Here is a 19,287-nt window from a genome sequence, read left to right as displayed (position 1 = left end):
CTCTCCTCTTTTAAAGCCCTCAGAACCACGTCCCTGACCCTGACCACTGTTTTTAATCCACTCACTACTGCATGGTCCTACAATCTAATCACCTCTTCAAGGTTCCACCTTTCAATTACCATAATAGGATCTCCTACACTCGTAACAGTCACAGTGGGGGCTAAGTTTCTAATACATAAAACTTGGGGGACACAATTCAAGCTTGGGAGTTTTGGGGGGACATAATTCAATCCACTACAGCATGTAACTTTAGACAAGTGGCAATGTCTGTGTGCATCAGTTTCTTGATCTTGATCATAAAACAAGGATAATAATAGTACATGTTTTATTAGAGTTGTTATGAGGATTGAATGATTAAACATATAGTAAATTCTATATGAGTGCTCATTATTATTATTAATTACCATTAATTATCATCATGATTCTTATTTGTGTTAAGTTTAGCATACTAGTTAAGAAATTGGGACCTGGTTTGTAATCCCAGATCATCCACATACTAGCTCTATTATCTTAGGAACATCACATAACCTCTGTTGAATTGGTTTATCTGTAAATGGGTATACTAACACATATTTCTTATTACATGAGGTAATACATATAAAGCACATAGCACAGTGTATAACTATTTATTCTAAATAAAGAAGAGGTATTTTTTTGAAATCTATGAGTAAAATAAAGAAAATGTTATAGAATTTCACAGAAATGAAGTACTGCTGAGATGTAGCACATTCTTGAGCTCATGGGAGTCACTAAATGCATACTCACTTAATACCTTTTAAAGAATGAGAGCCTAGTGAGAAAGCTCTTGGAAGTGTACAGTTTTCTTTCCATAATGACTGTGGAAGGGCAATTTGATAGTCTTATAGGCAAATACATTGAACTAGTAGAAGGAAACCTCAGAATAAATGACTTAGAATAGAAAATCATTTATAATTTTCTTTCCTTTTATAATTTCAAGTAGAATTTTTGTATTTTCATTAAAATTCTAAAGAATTGTAAGATTCTTAATTATTCTGTTAAATCATGTTTTGTGTTGTACTTATGAGTAAACTGGAGAGTTTCCACAGAGGAGAAAATTTGCTGAGTAAAACTATAAATTTTTTTCATAGTCTTAAAACATTTTTATTAGAATGAGTGAACATTTTGAAGGTTCTTGAATTTTATTACATGGATTAAAATCACAGAAACTTTATAACTCTATTCATATTATACTGCTGTATAATATAAAGATCTCATTTTACAAACAGTGGAAATATATCTTGTGAAGGAAGATATTTTAAGATTCATGTTTTGGTTATAGTCTAGTCTCCATATGGTGTCCCAGTAGAAGGGCAAAAGGTCAATTTATTTTGAAACTTAAAATAATGTAATGTTTAAAAAATAAATACGTATAATAAAATTTATACTTGATGCTAATTTTTATACTTTTCACAGGTATTTAGTGATTATAGTAAAGTATAATTTTGAGACATTTTAGATTTACATAGTAATAATTATAATATTAGACTGGTAATCAACACTTATTACATGGAATCCCACTTAACTTAAAATAACCAACCTCTTAGATATGCTGAGGTTTTTTTCTTTATTTTGATTTTTTATTGAGCTATAACACATTGAAGTGCACAAATCTTCAGTGTTCACAGTTTAAATTTTTTTTTACATATGGATTCCTGGAAGTGAGCAAGACAGCATGCCCGGGGTCTTAGGCAAGGAGCTGAGAGCCTCAGCCCTCTCTACACAGAAGCAGGCAAGAGAGCATGTGTGGGGTCATAGGCAAGGAGCCTACGGCCATAGCCTCTCTGCTTTGGAAGCAGGCAAGACAGCATGGCGGGGGTCCTAGGCAAGGAGCCAAGGGCTGCAGCCCCCTCTGCCCAGAAGCAGGCAAGACAGCATACCCTGGTCATAGACAAGGAGCCATGGGCTGCAGCCCACTCTACCCAGAAGCAGGCAAGAGAGCATGACTTAGGTCCTAGGCAAGGAGCCAAGTGTCTCAGCCACCTCTGCCTGGAAGTGGGCAAGAGAGCATGACTGGGGTCCTAGGGTCAAGGAGCTAAGGGCAGTACCCTCCATCTGAAAGAAGGCAAGAGAGCACACTGTATACACCACCTCCTCACAGGTGGCTCACCACAGCCACCGCCACAGCCATGGCTGCCCAAAAGCATCTTGACACTGCAGCAGCAGCCACAACACCATGTAGGTGGCCCACTGGACACTCGACTGCATTGACACAAAGGGAGTCACCAGGGAAGACCGGAAGAAGAAGAGGATATCTCTTTTCTCAAAGCCCACTCCAGAGTTGTAGAAGCAACTGCTCTACCAGATGACCAGACATCAATGTAGAGAAACTAGAAATATGAAAATCTTAAGAAAATATGACCACACCAAAAGAATACAGTAACTCTCAGATACCAGACCCTATAGAGCAGGAAACCCTTGAAATGACTGAAAAGGAACTCCAAGCAATGATCTTAAGGAAACTCATTGAGATACAAGAAGACTCAGTTAGACAACATAATGAAGCAAGAAAAAAAAATCCAAGATATGAAGGAGGAAATTTACGAAGAGATTAATACCTTAAAAAAGAATGTAGCAGAACTCATGGAACTGAAAGATTCACTGAGTGAAATAAAAAATACAACTGATAGCTTAAGTAGCAGGCTAGAACAAGCAGACAAGATAATTTCTGATCCCGAAGATAGCCTTGTTGAAATAATCCAGGTGGACCAAAAAAAGGAAGAAAGAATTTTAAAAAATGAAAATGTAAGAGAGCTAGCAGACAACCTCAAGCACACAAACATTCCATGGGTGTTCCAGAAGGGGAGGAGAAAGGAAAAGGCATGAGAAACCTATTCAATGAAATAATAATGGAAAACTTCCCAGGTATAGGGAGAGACACGGACCTGCAGATCCAGGAGGCTCAAAGATCCCTAAACAGATTAAACCCAAAAAGATCCTCTCCAACATACATTATAGTCAAACTGGCAAAACTCAAAGACAAAGAAAGAATTTTTTAAAAAGCAAGAGAAAAGAGCCAAGGCACCTATGAGGCACCCCATCAGACTAACAGCAGACTTCCCCAAAGAAACTCTACAGGCCAGAAGGAAATGGGAAGATATATTCAAAATACTAAAAGGAAAAAAAAAAACCCTGCCAGCCAAGAATACTATACCCAGCAAGGCTATCCTTCAGAATTGAGGGGAAAATAGTGTATTTTCCAGATGGACAAAAACTGTGGGAGTGTACTACCACACAACTAGCCCAACAAGAAATCCTCAAGGAAGTCCTGTGTCTGGAATCTGAAAAATGATAATCACTATGATGAATGCACAACAAAGAACAAAACCCACTGGTAGAACATAAATGGAAATGAGAAAGAGAAACAAACTAAATCTTACCACTACAAAAAACCATAATGACAATGTAATAATGCCCCTGCTTTATTTTGGATTTTAGTAATTTCAGTTTTCTCTTTTTTCCTTGTTCAGTCTGGATGCATGAGCCCAGCATCCTATAAATTTTGACATGTTGCACTTTGATTTTTATCTCAAAGTACTCTCTAATTTCCCTGTGATTTTTCTTTTTACCTATTGTTTGTTTAGGAGAGGTGTTTTTTTTTTTTTTTTAAAAGATGACCAGTAAGGAGATCTTAACCCTTGAGTTGGTGTTGTCAGCACCACGCTCACCCAAGTAAGCCTTGGGCTGGCCCTAGGAGAGTGTTTTTAATTTGCACACATTTGTGAGTTTTCTAAATTTGCTTCAGTTAGTGTGATTAGAGTATAGATTTTCTATTATCTTAATCTTATATAAAAAAAAAGGAAAAAGAAAAATTTAAACATTCAAACAAATAGTTCATGGAAAGATTTCCATTATCTTTCGATTCTATTTTTCCATGAACTTTTTGAAGTGCCCTTGTATTTCTGTTCTGTTTTTTGTTTTTTTATGCAATTTATTTTTGCTAAACTTTGATATTTAATTTCTGTTCTTGATTTCTTTTATTAAGTGGACTTGATTATTTGCCTTTGGAAAATTTATTCATCTTCCTCTATTGACATTAATTTGTTATTTGCATGCTTTTGGAAGACTTCAGATAGCTATTTCAAATAATTGTAGAGATTATAAAATGAAATTTGTAAATTTTAATAAGTTGTACATCTCCAGTTTTTGTTAAAATTTGGTGCCCCACTCTCTACAGGGTATTTTGTTATTCATTTTATGTATTTGTTATTTGAAGAAATACATGTGCATATCCTTGTAAATATTTTTGGTTTTTTTTTTTTTTTTGCATATGTATGTATGCTTTTATCCACCACCCAGACCAAAATCCAGAATGTTTATAAAACTCCCTAAGGCTTCCATTTGTGTCCTGCCTCTGTAAGTCCCTTTCTTCTAAAGGTGACCTTGCTTCTGACATTTATAACCATAGATTTATTTTTCCTGTTTGTGAACTTCATATAAGTGGATTAATTTAGTATGTACTCTTTTGTATCTGGCTTTCTTTACTCAACAGTATGTCTGTGAGATTCATGTTATTGTTTGTATCAGCAGTTCTTTTTTTTTAATTGTTGTATTCTATTTATGAATTGTGCAATTGATGGACAGTTTGATTGTTTTTATCTTTTTGCTATTTTGAATTAACTTGGAATGAACATTCTTATATATATCTTTTAGTGGATGTAAGATATTTTGGTGGAGGTTTGGTAGTATCTCATTGTGATTTGCATTTCTCTAATACCTAATGATACTGTATTAGTCAACTATTACCGGTTAACAACCTGAAAATCTCCAGTGGTATACAACAATAAGTATTAACTTCTTGGTTATGAATTCGTAGGTCATCTGGGATAAGCTCTGCTCTTTGTATTTCATCTTCCTACTGAGACCACTAGGCTAGATGAGGCATGTTCTTTTCACAGTGATGACACAAGTATAAGAAGGCATACCCAGCTGGCCAGGCACATTTCAAGACTTTTTGTCATGCCTGCTGGCCTCCATTCTCTAAAGTAAATAGTGGCTTAGCCCAAATTCAGGGGTTGGGGAAATATGAACAGATTGGTTAAATGTTCAGTTTGAGTTTTAAAAATGGTATGTACTGGTGTAACCACCACCAAAAATAAGATATAGAACATTTCCATGAACTTCAATCTCTCCTTCCCTGCTCTAACTCTACTTTTCAATTTCTGCCACTCTAGGTTAATTTTGTCTGTTTTTGTTATATTCATATCTATGTGCTTTTTGTGCCTGGCTTTTTTGCTTAACATAGTGTTTTAGCTGTTGTGATACCAGTAGTTTGTTCCTTTTTGTTGTTGAGTAATATTGTATTATATGAATATTAATATATGAATAAACAGGTTATCCTTTCTTCAGGGTTTTAAATTTTTAAACATTTTCTAATTATTTCTTGCTCCTTTACTAGGGTTATGGAAACTCCATCATTTAGCAGTATTCTTGAATTCAAAGGTAGCTGCATGAAATGGCCAAGTTAACTTTTATTTCTAAATTCTGCTCCTTCATCTATATTGCTGGGCATGCTTACTGAATCAGCATCATTGGTTATCTCCTTAGGAAAGAACTTTCATTACTTGCTCATTTTTAAAGCCAGGCATTGTCAAATTATTGTTGAAAAGTGAAATAAATGATGATATAATTTTAAGTAGTGCATCAGGTTCTCTGATTAAAAATAATTCAGGACAAGGGAAATAAAGTAATGGGGGATGGGGATAGAGGGTTATTTTAAGTAGATGAGTGAGGAAAAGCCTCTCCGAGGAGTTGGTATTTGAACAGAAACCTCAGTGATATGAAAGAAGGTTCAGGCAGAGGGGGCAAGACGGAAGTGTAAAGGTTCTGAAGCAGGAATAAGCTTAAAAATAAAAAAGACCAGTGAGGCTGGAGTGGAGCAAAAAATAAAATTTGAGGGGATGAGATCATGGAAGGCATTTTAGGCCACATTAAAAGGTTTTAGATTTTTTTTTTTTTTTTTTGTCTTTTTTCGTGACCGGTAACGGGATTGCAACCCTCGGTGTCGCGCCCGCACCGCGACCGGCAACGGGATCGCAACCCTCGGTGTTGCGCCTGCACCGCGCTCAGCCAGTGAGCGGACCAGTCTCTATATGGGATCCGAACCCTCGGTGGGAACGCTGCCGCGTTCCCAAGCGCCGCACTCTACCGAGTGCGCCACCGGGCCGGCCCCTAGATTTATTTAATTGTGTTAAGGAAAGCCATGGAAGGTTTTGAAGAGGAGTTGGTATGATCTGATTTACCTCTAAAAAGCGTGACTCTGCCTGCTGTGTGGAAAATAGAGTGTAGTGGAGCAATGATAGAAACAAAGATATGATGCTTTTTCACTAATTCATATGAGAGAATGATAGTGGGCTTTTGAACTAGGTGATAGAGATGGGAATGGTAAGAAAATGGTTAGATTCAGGATATATTTTAAAGGCAGACTTATAGTACTTATTGATGGATTTTAAAAAAAAAAGGAATTTCCTTACAGGATTTCTTACACGAGAGGGTTTGGAAAAAATTTATAGTAATACATTAGTAAGGCTAACTGCTATAACTAAATAATCCCCAAATATCAGCAGCTCTACACAAAGTTTATTTCTCATTTACATCACAGCTGAATGTAGGTGGATGGGAGTGGGAAGGTGGTGGGCACTTCTCCATGTGGTCATTTGGGACCCAGGTTCCTTCTGCCTAATAGTGGCTCCATATCTCGTAGGGCTTTAGAGCTTTTCTCTAGGTCCTTTCCATTCTTCCCCAGACTAGGAAAGACAGATTCTTTTAGGGGCTTTTATTGGCTCAGCCTGGAGGGAATATCCATCACCTCTGCCTGACATACCATTGGCCTACAACTTGGTTACATGGATGCATGTAACTGCAAGGAAGGTTGGGAAATAAAGTCTAGCTGTGTGCCCAAGAAGAGGAGGAAATGGGTTTGTAAAAAGAGTGCTTGGGGGCCTTTGAATAAAAATTGCTACTAAATACATAGTTTGCAAAATTTAAAAATTCAAGTGTTTACATATCTAAATAAGTTACATATATGTGGTTTTACATTAGTGTGGTAGTAGCTATATGAGAGTACTTCAAAAAGTTCATGGAAAAATGGAATTAAAAGATAAAGTAAATCTTTCCATGAACTTTTGAATACCCTCATATTTACTTGTAGAACATTTTAATTGTAAGTACTGAAGAATGAAAAAACATGCATATTAGGCCTTGAACACCACTTTCCCATAGGTATTCATCTAAAATAACCATTTCTCTCCTCATGATATTTATGGCTCTAGGCAAATCAGTAATTTTTTCTCAAATGGGTCTTGCCTTAATAATACAGTGTTCTCCTTTCTGTATGTACTGGTGAGGCCTTGCTTTGTGTTATTTTCTTCAACAGTAAAGTTAGATTTTTTATTTTTTAATTGTATGCTTTGCCTGATTAAATCCTTCTCTTGCTATGGAATGACAATGTATGATCCTACTTACTAACATTATCAATAGAACCCTATGATAAAGTAGGGATAAAGAGAAAGGATACTTTTTTCCTCCTTAGAAAATAACCTTGAGGGGCCGGCCCGGTGGCGCACTGCTACAGTGCGCCGCTTGGGAGCGCGGTGGCGCTCCCACCGAGGGTTCGGATCCCACATACAGACCGGTTTCCGCTCGCGGGCTGAGCAAGTTGCGGGCGCAGCACCGAGGGTTGCGATCCGTTGCCGGACATGAAAAAAAAGACAAAAAAAAAAAAAAAAACCCTTAAAAATTTAAAAAAAAAAAAAAAAACCCTTAAAAATTTAAAAAAAAAAAAAAAAACCCTTAAAAATTTAAAAAAAAAAAAAAAAACCCTTAAAAATTTAAAAAAAAAAAAAAAAACCCTTAAAAATTTAAAAAAAAAAAAAAAAAAAAAAAAAAAAAAAAAAAAGAAAAGAACCTTGAGAACTTGATAAAGCAAAAGCAACAGTATATATTTTTTGAAAATTAAATTTTGTTAACACAGGGTGCTGCATTAAATCATTAGTTACTTTTTTAAAAAATTTTTTAACTGAACTTCTAATTTAAAGGAAACTCTGTATTCCCTGTTTTCTTTCTTCACCACAATTTTCCTCTATAATTAGTTCCTTCTAACTCAGTCCAATGAATAACATCATAAACTGGCCTATTCTGAACCACACCCAACCGACCACAGCAACTGTCTGACCACATTGTTTCTTTCTGTTAGCATGTACTGTTGAAATAACTACATTGAGGTAGGAATAAAAAGAATACTAAATAATCTTATTTATAAAAGATACAGCAATGTCTGATTACTACACAAGTGCCAGCAGTGTGCTTAATTCTTTATATAAATTGTTTAATTTTATTCTTCCAGTTATCCCCACATCATTTATTGAGTAATCTCTTTTTTCCCTGCTGACTTGAAATGCCATCTTTATCATAAATTTTCAGAGAATTTCTGTTCAACTCAAATCAAATAATCTATGTCAAGCTTATTTTTGATGAAAACTATAAAAGGAAAATTTGAAGATTTCCTAAAAGCCTGTTTTTATGCATTGTGCAGGATATATATACATATATACACACACACATCCCTTTATAAACAATTTTCTGTTTTTTCATTTGACACTGTAAATCCCTTTCCATATTTCTACATGGTTGACATTACACGTATCTCTCATTATGCAAATTTATTTAATTGTTTAGTTTGGAAAGAGAATTTGGATGTCAGGGAGTACTGCCCTATTTGAATCTATTTGATTCCCTATGTTTGGATAGCAGACAGCAAATAGTGAAGGAAATATCCAAAAGTTTACTCAAATATATTTGGTTCTTGAGTTTAGATGGTGAGATTTTTGGAAATCAGGAATTTGGGTAATAAGAGATAGCTATATTCTCAAATGGTATTGCACTGAAATGCTATTTATTATAGTGGATATAGTATTATTATAGTGGACAGGATCAAAGTGGCTTAAGGAATAAAAAGGGATTGATTAGCACACTTATCAAGGAAGTTGAGTGATTGAGCTTATTTGAGGCACAGCTGGATTCAGTGGCACAAATGTTGATAAGGCTTTGTTGTGTGTATGTTTCATTTTCTTTTACTGCAGCAAGGCTTCTGTGCATTCAGGGAAGATGGCTGCCAACAGCTCTAGGTTTGCATTTTTATAGCTTAGCAGCTCCGCTGGGGGAAAACAATGCTTCTTTCCCAGAAGTTGCAGCAAAAGTTCCAGTATAGCATCTCAGTGATCAGTCATTGTGGCTAGGGGGAGTGAAGTAAACTGTGCCCCTGGGGTACAATCAATATGTCCCCTTTCCCTCCATCTGGGGAGGTGAGGGCAGTTCACTCAAACCATGTTAGATGACAAGGGAGAAGAAATAGTTTTTCAAAGGAAAACACAGTACTTTTACCAGAAGAAGGTGCAGATTACTTACCAGGTAGGCTAAACTGATATACCTATGCTAGTGTGTCATATGATAATTCATTTCTCTGGTCACCTTTTCTCCAGTTGAATTAGGTACTACAAGATGTGTTTTCTTTCAGTACCCTATTTGGCTTTTACTTGGCATTGATCTGTTATAGGTAAAATGTGGGCTTCTATATCCTGTCTAGTGATGAAGATCAGCTGACATGTACTGTTGTCACATCTTACCTCAAAGTCTGTTTTTCTACTCATCTTTTTAAAAAAAATTATTTCAATAAAAGAAATAGGTAGTGTCTGTTTTTTTCTTTCTGAGAGGCATCTACCTACCTTTGACCTAAATCTCATTTAGTCCTGCCTACCAAAGAACCTTGGCTCATGAGTCAGACCTTTTTCTTCAGTTTTCAGCTTCTGCTTTTCTACTTGATCCTATTTGTTTCATATGAGTACAATTGTTTTCAAGTCCCCTAAGTAATAAACATTTCACTCAACACTGCTTCTCCTTCTCATTATAGCAGATTTGATCAACACTCTCTAGTGTACTTATTTACCACTCTATTACTTCCTCCTTAACTTCTTATGGTCTTTTTCTATTTCCTTCTTCTCTTCAAGGTCACCAGTGATAGCCAGAGACCTTTGTCTTAGACCTCAAGCTAGAATAATAGTATGTAAGGGTGAAAGGGATTCTAGTTGAACTCGACTTTTTTTACTTTGCTTGATATTATTTTGATTGTATCAACTTTCTTTTTTTTTTTTTTTCTTTTTGTCTTTTTTACTGACCAGTAACGGGATCGCAGCCCTCGGTGTCGCGCCTGCACCGCGCTCAGCCAGTGAGCGGGAACCGGTCTCCACATGGGATCCGAACCCTCGGTGGGAGCGCCGCCGCGCTCCCAAGCGGCGCACTCTCCAGTGCGCCACTGGGCCGGCCCTATCAACTTTCTTTTGATTAGTGTCTACATAAATCTTTTTTAAATTTCAGATTTTGTATCCTCATGTTATAGATATGTGTGTATTGAAAATAGCGGAGAGTTGGATTTTAAAAATTTGGTCTGACAATCTTTGTCTTTTATTTTTATTTATATTTATTTATTTATTTTTTTTTATTTTTTTTGTCTTTTGTCTTTTTTCCGTGTCCGGCAACGGATCGCAACCCTCAGTGCTGCCCCCGTACCGGACCGGGGACCGGCAACGGGATTGCAAGCCTCGGTGTTGCACCCGCGCCTCACTCAGCCAGTGAGCGGGAGCCGGTCTGTATGTGGGATCCGAACCCTCGGACGGGAGCGCCGCCGCGCTTCCCAGGCGGCGCACTATCCAGTGCGCCACTGGGCCGGCCCGAATCTTTGTCTTTTAACAGGAGCATTTACACTTAATATAATTACTGGTATATTTAGTTTTAAAACTTATTATTTGCTTGCCATTTGTTGCATCTGTTCTAACTCCCCACCTAATTTCCTGCTGTCTTTTGAATTGATTATTTTTATTATTCCGTTTTTTCATTCTAGTAGTTGGGAAGTTATACTTTTTTCTTTTTTTTTAGTGGCTGCCTTAGAACAGGGGTCAGTAAACTTTTTCTGTAAAGGATCATAAAGTAAAAATTTTCGGCTTTGTGGACCATATGGTCTTTGTCACAACTACTTAATTATACCATTATAGTGCAAAAACATCCATAAATAATAGGTAAAGGAATGAATTATAGGTAGAGGACAGGATAAAACCATCCAGATAGAAAAACACTGGGTTGAGACCAGAACTTTGGATAGTATTTTTATTTTTAAAGTGAGGTAGTGGAAAAGGAGCTGTAAGAGTGTGTTAGAAAAAGAGTAAGCCTATCAGGAAGATCACAGGAAAAATAATTTTCAAGTAAGGGCAGTTTCAAGAACCATAAGTTGGCCACCTTAGTCAAATGCTGTAGTGTGGTATGTTAAGATTGAGAAGAGGCCTTTGGATTTCGCTGTTCTGTGGTAACTGGTGACTTTTTCAAAGAGCATTGTCAGTAGCTTCCTATGTGGGAAGAGGGGTAAGGGAGTGGAGAGTGGGTTCCCAAATACTTGGGAATACAGTGATTCCCAGATACTATTCTCTGGACTAGCAACAATAGAATTGCCTAGTTTTTCCCAACCTAGAACTATTATTGGGCCTGGAAATGTATATTTTTTAAAAAGTTTCCCGGATGATTCTGACAAATGCTCATGCTTGGGAATTACAAATATAGATTTTCAAGCAGTTTAGCAAGGACTGTCTTGCTATAAAGATGGATTTGTGAGTGATATTTGGTGGCAGCCCCTTTTTTACAAACACAAAGCAATGATTAATAAAATAATAAAAAGAGAAAAAGAATTGACATAAATTGAGGCTCAAAAAAGGGTAAACATTTCTATGTTTCTGAAAGGAAATAGAACACAACACAGTGAGCGGGGATATTGCTAGGAACCTGCAGTTAAAGCAGCGGAGGTTTTGGCTTCTTTGAGGTAATAGGTAAGTGTAGTTGGAGTGGGGATAATTGTTGGAAACCATAGGCCAGGATGAGGCTTCTCTTTTTTGTGTGTGTGTGTCTTTTTTTCATGTCCGGCAACGGATCGCAACCCTCAGTGTCGCGCCCGCACCGGACCGGGACCGGCAATGGGATCGCAACCCTCGGTGTTGCGTCCGCACCTCGCTCAGCCAGCGAGCGGGAACCGGTCTGTATGTGGGATCCAAACCCTCAGCGGGAGCGCCGCCGCGCTCCCAAGTGGCGCACTGTAGCAGTGTGCCACCGGGCCGGCCCAAGGCTTCTCTTTTGAAAAAGATGTTTTTTGAGTTTAGTTCTAGGGCTGCCACATTATACAATTTTAGGGATCCTACTGTAGTTATTCAGTGCATCTCCTGGAGTAGAACAGGGCATAGCCTCCCTGGCCATAGGCATAGTTTTGCTGCTTACTTGCTGCCAAGGCCACAGCTTAAATAGCCCTATACCTAGGGATTCGGGTGACTATAAATATAGCTTTCCAACTAGGAACCTGCTAGCTCAGGGTATATCCTCACTGTTATTACAGAGCAGAATCTCCTAATTTGAGTAGACTAACTGTATGAAAAATATTTATGAGATAACTAGGAAATTTGAACACTGATTGATCATTTCATGGTAAAAATTGTTAATTTTTAAAGGTATTTTTGTGATATTGTGGTTGTTTTAAAAAAGTGATAAACAGTAGGTTCTCAGTAAGTGTTTGTATGAAAAACAAAGTTCTATCAAAGTGCACCTGTAATACTAAATTCTCAAACATATGAAAGAAACCATCTAACGCTAAGGAAGATATGAAATAAAATTTAACAATCAGAAGAGCAATTCAGTCTGGATGACATTAAAATGTTAGTCTGAATAATATTAAATTACATGTTTAGGATTTTCAAAGAAACAAGTGAAGGAGTAATATCCCTTAAAACAGTTATGACATTTAATAGGTAGGAAAAAGATAAAGTGGATGTGAAAATGACATATAGTTATTGTAATTTTAAAAACCCAACGGAGAGGGAGAAGTTGGTTAATGGATACAGAATTATAGCTAGATAGGAAGAATACATGCTAGTGTTCCATAGTAGTGCTAGTTGTCTATAATTAGTAATAATTTATTGTATATTTTTAAATGGCTAGAAGACAGGAGTTCAAATGTTCTCATCACAAAGAAATGATAAATTTTTGCAGTGATGGATATGCTAATTAGCCTGATTTGATCATCACACAGTGTATATATGTATTGAAATGTTACTCTGTACCCCATAAACATGTACAATTATTACATGTCAATTAAAAAATAAAATTTAGAGGGGCCGGCCCGGTGGTGCACTGCTATAGTGCGCCACTTGGGAAGCGCGGCGGCGCTCCCGCCGAGGGTTCGGATCCCATGTGGAGACCGGTTCCCACTCACTGGCTGAGCGCGGTGCAGGCGTGACACCGAGGGTTGCGATCCCGTTACCGGTCAGTAAAAAAAAAAAAAAAAAAAAAAAAAAAAAAAAAGGAAAAAAATCCCAACAACATATGGTGTTCATGAATGGGAAGAGTCAATGAGATGTCAGTTCTCTCCAATATTAATCTATAAAATCAATGCAGTGTCAAATGCCAGAAGGTTTTTTCATGGTAGTTGACAGACAGGTCTTAATATTTTTATTGTAGGCCAAATAGCCAAAGTAACATTAAAGAAGAACAAATTGAGGTGATATGCCCTTCAGATATCAGCATTTATTATAGAGCTGCAGTAATTAAGATCGCTTCAGGGATGGACAAATAGACCAATAGAACAGAATACAGAGCTCAGAATAGATTGATAGGTGCATGGAATTTGCTACATGACAAAGTTGGCATTATAAATCAGTGGGGAATGAATAGACTGTACAGTGTGGTACTGGTTCATTGCCTGAGTTGGAGTGAAAAAAATGAAGAGCTCTGTCTCACAACATACTGAAAATAAATTCTATATGGATTAAAGAACTAAATGAGAAAAGCAAAACTTAGGCCTTTTAGAAGAAAATGTAGGATAATAACTTTATGTCCTCAGGATAAGAAGGATTTTAAAAAATTATACCAGGAGATAATAGTATTTAGGCTTAGAGCTAGACCGCTGCTTTATATCTGTACTTTACCATATTCCAGTTATGACTTTGGGCAAGGTAAGTAATCTTTCTGCATTTATTTCCTCATTTGTAAAATGGGGATGATGATGATAAAAACAACCTTCAGGGAGGAATTGTCAAGATTAAATGACATAATCCATATGAAGTGCTTAGAAAAATGACTAGTACAAATATGAGAAGTCTTCAAAAAATTCATGGACGGATTTCTTTTTTGGGGGGTCATGGGTGGGCGCAGTTACTATCAGAGAGAAGATGTCCATGGCTGGGCAGATTTCAATGATAAATTTATTTTTTTAAATTATTTTTTATTGAAACACAGTTGATTGTACGTATCTGTGGGGTACAGAGTTGAGTATCAATACAATATGTGATGCTCAAATCAAGATAATTAGTATGTTCAACATCATACAATATAATTGTTTTTTGTGGCCCTTTACCAATTCCTCCCGTACGTGGAAGAATTTCTATTGTCTTTTAATTCAATTTTCTACAAACTTTTTGAAGTACCCTCATAAGAATGCATTAAGAGTTCTTAATTGTTGTTAATGTTGTCTACTAAAAAACAAAGCATAAACTTTAAAGGATCAATAAATATGGGTATTAAAAATAAAAACTGTTGCTTTGCCTCCCACAGATTTGTCATAGTATACTCCACAAAAAACTTCTCTGCAGCAAAAGGCAGTGTAAACAAAATAGAAAGATAAGACATTGATTGGTAGGAGATATTTGTCACACAGTCAACTGAAAACTGATAAATACCTAGGATATTAATATATGAAAAACTTATTCAAACCAATAAGGAAAAGACAACTCATAAAAAAAGGGGAAAGATGGGCCGGCCCGTGGCTCACTCGGGAGAGTGTGGTGCTGATAACACCAAGGCCCTGAGTTCGGATCCCATATAGGGATGGCCGGTTCGCTCACTGGGTGAGCGTGGTGCTGACAACACCAAGTCAAGGGTTAAGATCCACTTACCGGTCATCTTTTAAAAAAAAAGGGGGGGGGGGGGGAGAAAATGAATGAGCAACATAGCCCAAGTGGCGAATGAGAAGATTAGAGTTGCCTATCCTCACTAGTGATCAGAGAAATGTAAATTATAGTAATGGAATCATTCATCTTTTTACACTTAGATTGGCAGAAAATCAAGTCTGACAGCACTAACTTTTGGTATGGAGGCAGAAAAGTGTGAACTCTCTTACACTGTTTGTGAAATAATCAATTACAACAACTATTTTGGAGAGCACTTTGTTAATATCTGGTAAAACTGAAGATGCCTAAAACCTAACATTTCACTCCAAGGTATAAAGCCCAGAGAAATTCTAGCAAAGGCACATGAGGAGACATGTATGAGAATTGCAGCATTGTTTAATAGCGTAATATTGGGAACGTTCTAGTGTTCACTAGAAGGACAATGGATTGATAAATTGTAGTAGAATCGTACAACGTGATATTATTTGGCAGTTAATGAACTTCAGCTACATGCATCAGCATTTATAAATAGAAAATACATTATTATGTTAAAGTGAGGTGCAGACTATTAAGTATAATATGACACCTTTTTTTAAAGCTTAAAAACATGAAACAGTACTATATATAATTTATGGAGATCAACACAGGTGATAAAAATATAAGAACATGTGGGAATAATATCAACCTCAGAATAATGGTTATCTTTGCAGAGAAAAGGAAGGAGCTCTAACTATATCTCTGATATTTTGTTTATAAAATAATCTGGGGCAAGTATAGTAATTTTCAAAATTTTGAATTTCGGTGGTAGATATATGGCTGCTTTTTATATGTTCTATAATATTCTGTGTGTTTGAAAGATCATCTCGGAAAAAGGTAAAAGATAGTTTCTTGATTAGAGGACTTTGACAAATATGTGGTAGTGTGAGAGGGAAGTAACTGAAGATATTTCTCATTTTTTTTGCTTTTTTTAAAATAGCACATCATCTTCATATGTTAAAGGATGAAATAAGTAAAAAGGTAAAGATTAATAACACATGAGAATGGTTTTTTGATGGAGCAGATTAATAATGGATAAGAAGTAGGTTTTATTAGCCCTGGAAAGGGTATGGACCATATTTTCTCTGTGGATAGGAACAGAATAATAGATATGAGATGAAAATAGGAATAAATTTTTGAGTTGGAGAAGCCATTTGAATGAAATCACTATTTTCTCAGTGAGGTATAAAATTTGAAATTATCCTTCTGCAAATTTGGTATGTGTGGAGATTGAGAAGATTGGAAGGATATGCAGAATACTTGTAAGGAATGGAATAAGGAGAGATAAACAGAATAGTAACACTGAAGGAAAAAGGGAGGTTGAATAAAATTTTTAATAGAGCCTAGTTTTATAACTTTTGTCAACTTTGCTCAGCAAGTCAGGGTAGGATCTTTTTGTCCTTGCCTCATCCCGCCTCTTCAGCCCACCTTGGTGGAACGGAGAGTCAGAGCCCAGAATTCCTTGAAAATATGTATCTCTATCGCAGCTTTCTCTCATTGTTTTCTTGGTTACAATTTCTCTGTTTATCTCATCTCCTTACTGTATTTAATGAATTTCACAATTTTTTCTTCATTAATGGCATTCTTTTTTGTTTTTGCTTTATCCTTAAGAGATTTTGGGGTACAGACTGATCAGATTTGTGTGATTATTCTATCCATCTTTATCCAGTCTTTAATGAGGCTCTGCAAGAACTTGATTCTAATCCCAAGTACCTTAGAAACATTTGAGCTAGCAGGGGAAAGAATAATTTTCATTCGTACTCTCTGAATTCCAAATTGTTAATATAATAAAACATTGAGATATATTTTTTTTTGTCAAGTTGCTATTTTAGAAAGTGCCCAGATTCGGAAAGTAAACTTAATATTATGTGGTCTCAGTGAGACTGTTTTCAAGACTGTTCCTGTACTAAGAGATGAGTTAGGATTTTGTGTTTTTAAAAAATGTAATCAACATGTTTGTTAAGCCTTTCTTTCTTGAGCATCAGAAAGCAATTTGTAATATGACTTCTAAATGTTTCACATCTTTTATGTTACAGTTCTTTTGCCAAGAAAATGGTTTGCACAATCTTGAATGTGTACTATCCATGCTGATGGGACAGGATCCAATATGAATATAAATGATGGAGGAAGACGACGCTTTGAGGATAATGAGCATACATTACGTATATATCCTGGGACAATTTCAGAAGGTACAATATACTGTCCAATTCCTGCCAGAAAAAACTCCACAGCTGCTGAAGTGATTGACTCTCTTATAAACAAACTTCATCTTGACAAAACAAAATGTTATGTTCTAGCAGAGGTAAAGGAATTTGGTGGAGAAGAATGGATACTCAATCCAACAGACTGTCCAGTTCAGCGAATGATGTTGTGGCCCCGAATGGCTCTGGAAAATCGCTTGAGTGGAGAAGACTACCGCTTTCTTCTGAGAGAAAAAAACCTTGATGGATCAATCCATTATGGTAGCCTTCAGTCATGGCTACGGGTAACGGAAGAACGCCGCAGGATGATGGAACGGGGTTTTCTTCCACAGCCACAACAGAAAGACTTTGATGATTTATGTAGCTTACCTGATTTGAATGAGAAAACTCTCTTAGAAAACCTACGAAATCGCTTTAAGCATGAAAAAATTTATACATATGTTGGCAGTATTCTAATAGTTATTAACCCATTCAAGTTTCTTCCTATTTATAACCCCAAATATGTCAAAATGTATGATAACCACCAATTGGGAAAACTTGAGCCCCACATTTATGCTGTGGCTGATGTAGCTTATCATGCCATGCTTCAGCGCAAAAGGAATCAGTGCATCGTGATTTCAGGAGAGAGTGGTTCTGGGAAGACTCAAAGCACAAACTTTCTTATTCACCACCTTACCGCTCTCAGTCAGAAAGGATTTGCCAGTGGAGTGGAACAGATTATTCTTGGAGCTGGACCAGTACTTGAGGTAAGTGTATAGAAGCATTTTTCTTAAACATTAAAAAAAAAATTTGGTAGATGTAAGAAGATAAAATAAAACCAAGAAGAAGAATAGACATCATTTTTAGTTACTAAAGGGAACTAAAAGGTAGGAGAGCAAAAAAGGCTGTGTGGGAGATCGAAGGGTAAAAATTTACAGTGGTAATTTTTTTAAAGAGTGTCTTTGGGTCATTGGTGATACAAAGAGATGACTAGAGTCATGTTTATCCCTCTATAAAGGGAAAAAGCAGGGGCAGGAGTCCTGTCTGTAACTGGATTGTGGAAGTAGGTGGTTGGGGAAAATATTCTTGCCAATGTATTTGTATCTCTGTAACCTTAACATCTGTGCCTGGCATTGAAACTCTTAAGGGTTTACTTGTAAAACTGTAGAGAATATGGGAAAAAAATGTTTAGTTGTAGGCTGTTTTAAAACTAATACTATGAAATGTTAAAAGGAAAGAAAATGCAAAGACAGATACCACATGATCTCACTTCTATGTGGAATCTAAAAAAGTGGAGCTCATAGAAACAGAGACTAAAGTGGTATTTACCAGAGCCTGGGGGTCAAGGGGATTGGAGAGATGTTGGTCAAAGGACACAAAATTTCTGTTAGGAAGAATCAGTTCGAGATATATTGTACCTAATAGTGACTGTATTTAATAATATATTGTATACTTGAAAATTTCTAAGAAATCAGATTTGTGTTCTCACTACAAAAAAATAAGTATGTGAAGTAATGCATATGTTAAATAGTTTAATTTAGCCATTCTTCAATGTCTATAACATATGACAACTTCATGTTGTATGCTATAAATATATACAATTTTATACAGTTGTCCTTTGTCTCTCAGTATCTGTGGGAGATCGGTTCTAGGTCTCTTCTCCATCCCTCCCAATACTCAAGTCCTGCAGTTGGTCCTGTGGAACCCATGTATATGAAAAGTCAGCCGTCCATATGTGTGAGTTCCATATCCCATGAATACTGTATTTTCTTTTTTTTTTTCTCTTTGTACGTCACTTTTTAAAAATTTTTTTTATTTTGTCAATATACAATGTAGTTGATTATTATGTCCCATCACCAAAACCTCCCTCCCTCCTCCCTCTCCCCCCTCCCACCCAAGTGTGTCCCCTCCATTTGCTTGTTGTAAGAACTTCAAAAAAAAAAAAAATTGTGGTTGTTATATCTTCCTCCCCCCCCCGCCCCCGGTTTTTTTGTTTTTTTGTTTTTGTTGTTGTTTGTTTGTTTTTTTGTGTGTGTGTGAAAGTGAGAGAGAGTGTGTGTGTGTGTGTGTGTGTGTGTGTGTGT

General features: G+C 36.5%; 1 protein-coding gene across 1 annotated transcript in view; it reads left to right on the top strand.

Annotated features, from left to right (window-relative positions):
• Positions 1-19,287, top strand: part of MYO9A (myosin IXA) — a 331,403-nt gene that overhangs the window by 41,541 nt on the left and 270,575 nt on the right. The window contains exon 2 of the mRNA XM_008571047.1: positions 17,060-17,970. Coding sequence (XP_008569269.1) covers positions 17,095-17,970 — 876 coding nt within the window. The 5' untranslated portion in view covers positions 17,060-17,094. The remainder of the gene's footprint in view (positions 1-17,059; positions 17,971-19,287) is intronic.

Source organism: Galeopterus variegatus, unplaced genomic scaffold, assembly GCF_000696425.1.
Source record: "Galeopterus variegatus unplaced genomic scaffold, G_variegatus-3.0.2 Scaffold657, whole genome shotgun sequence".
Taxonomy (NCBI): Eukaryota; Metazoa; Chordata; class Mammalia; order Dermoptera; family Cynocephalidae; genus Galeopterus; species Galeopterus variegatus.
This window is presented reverse-complemented; position numbering and strand designations above follow the sequence as displayed.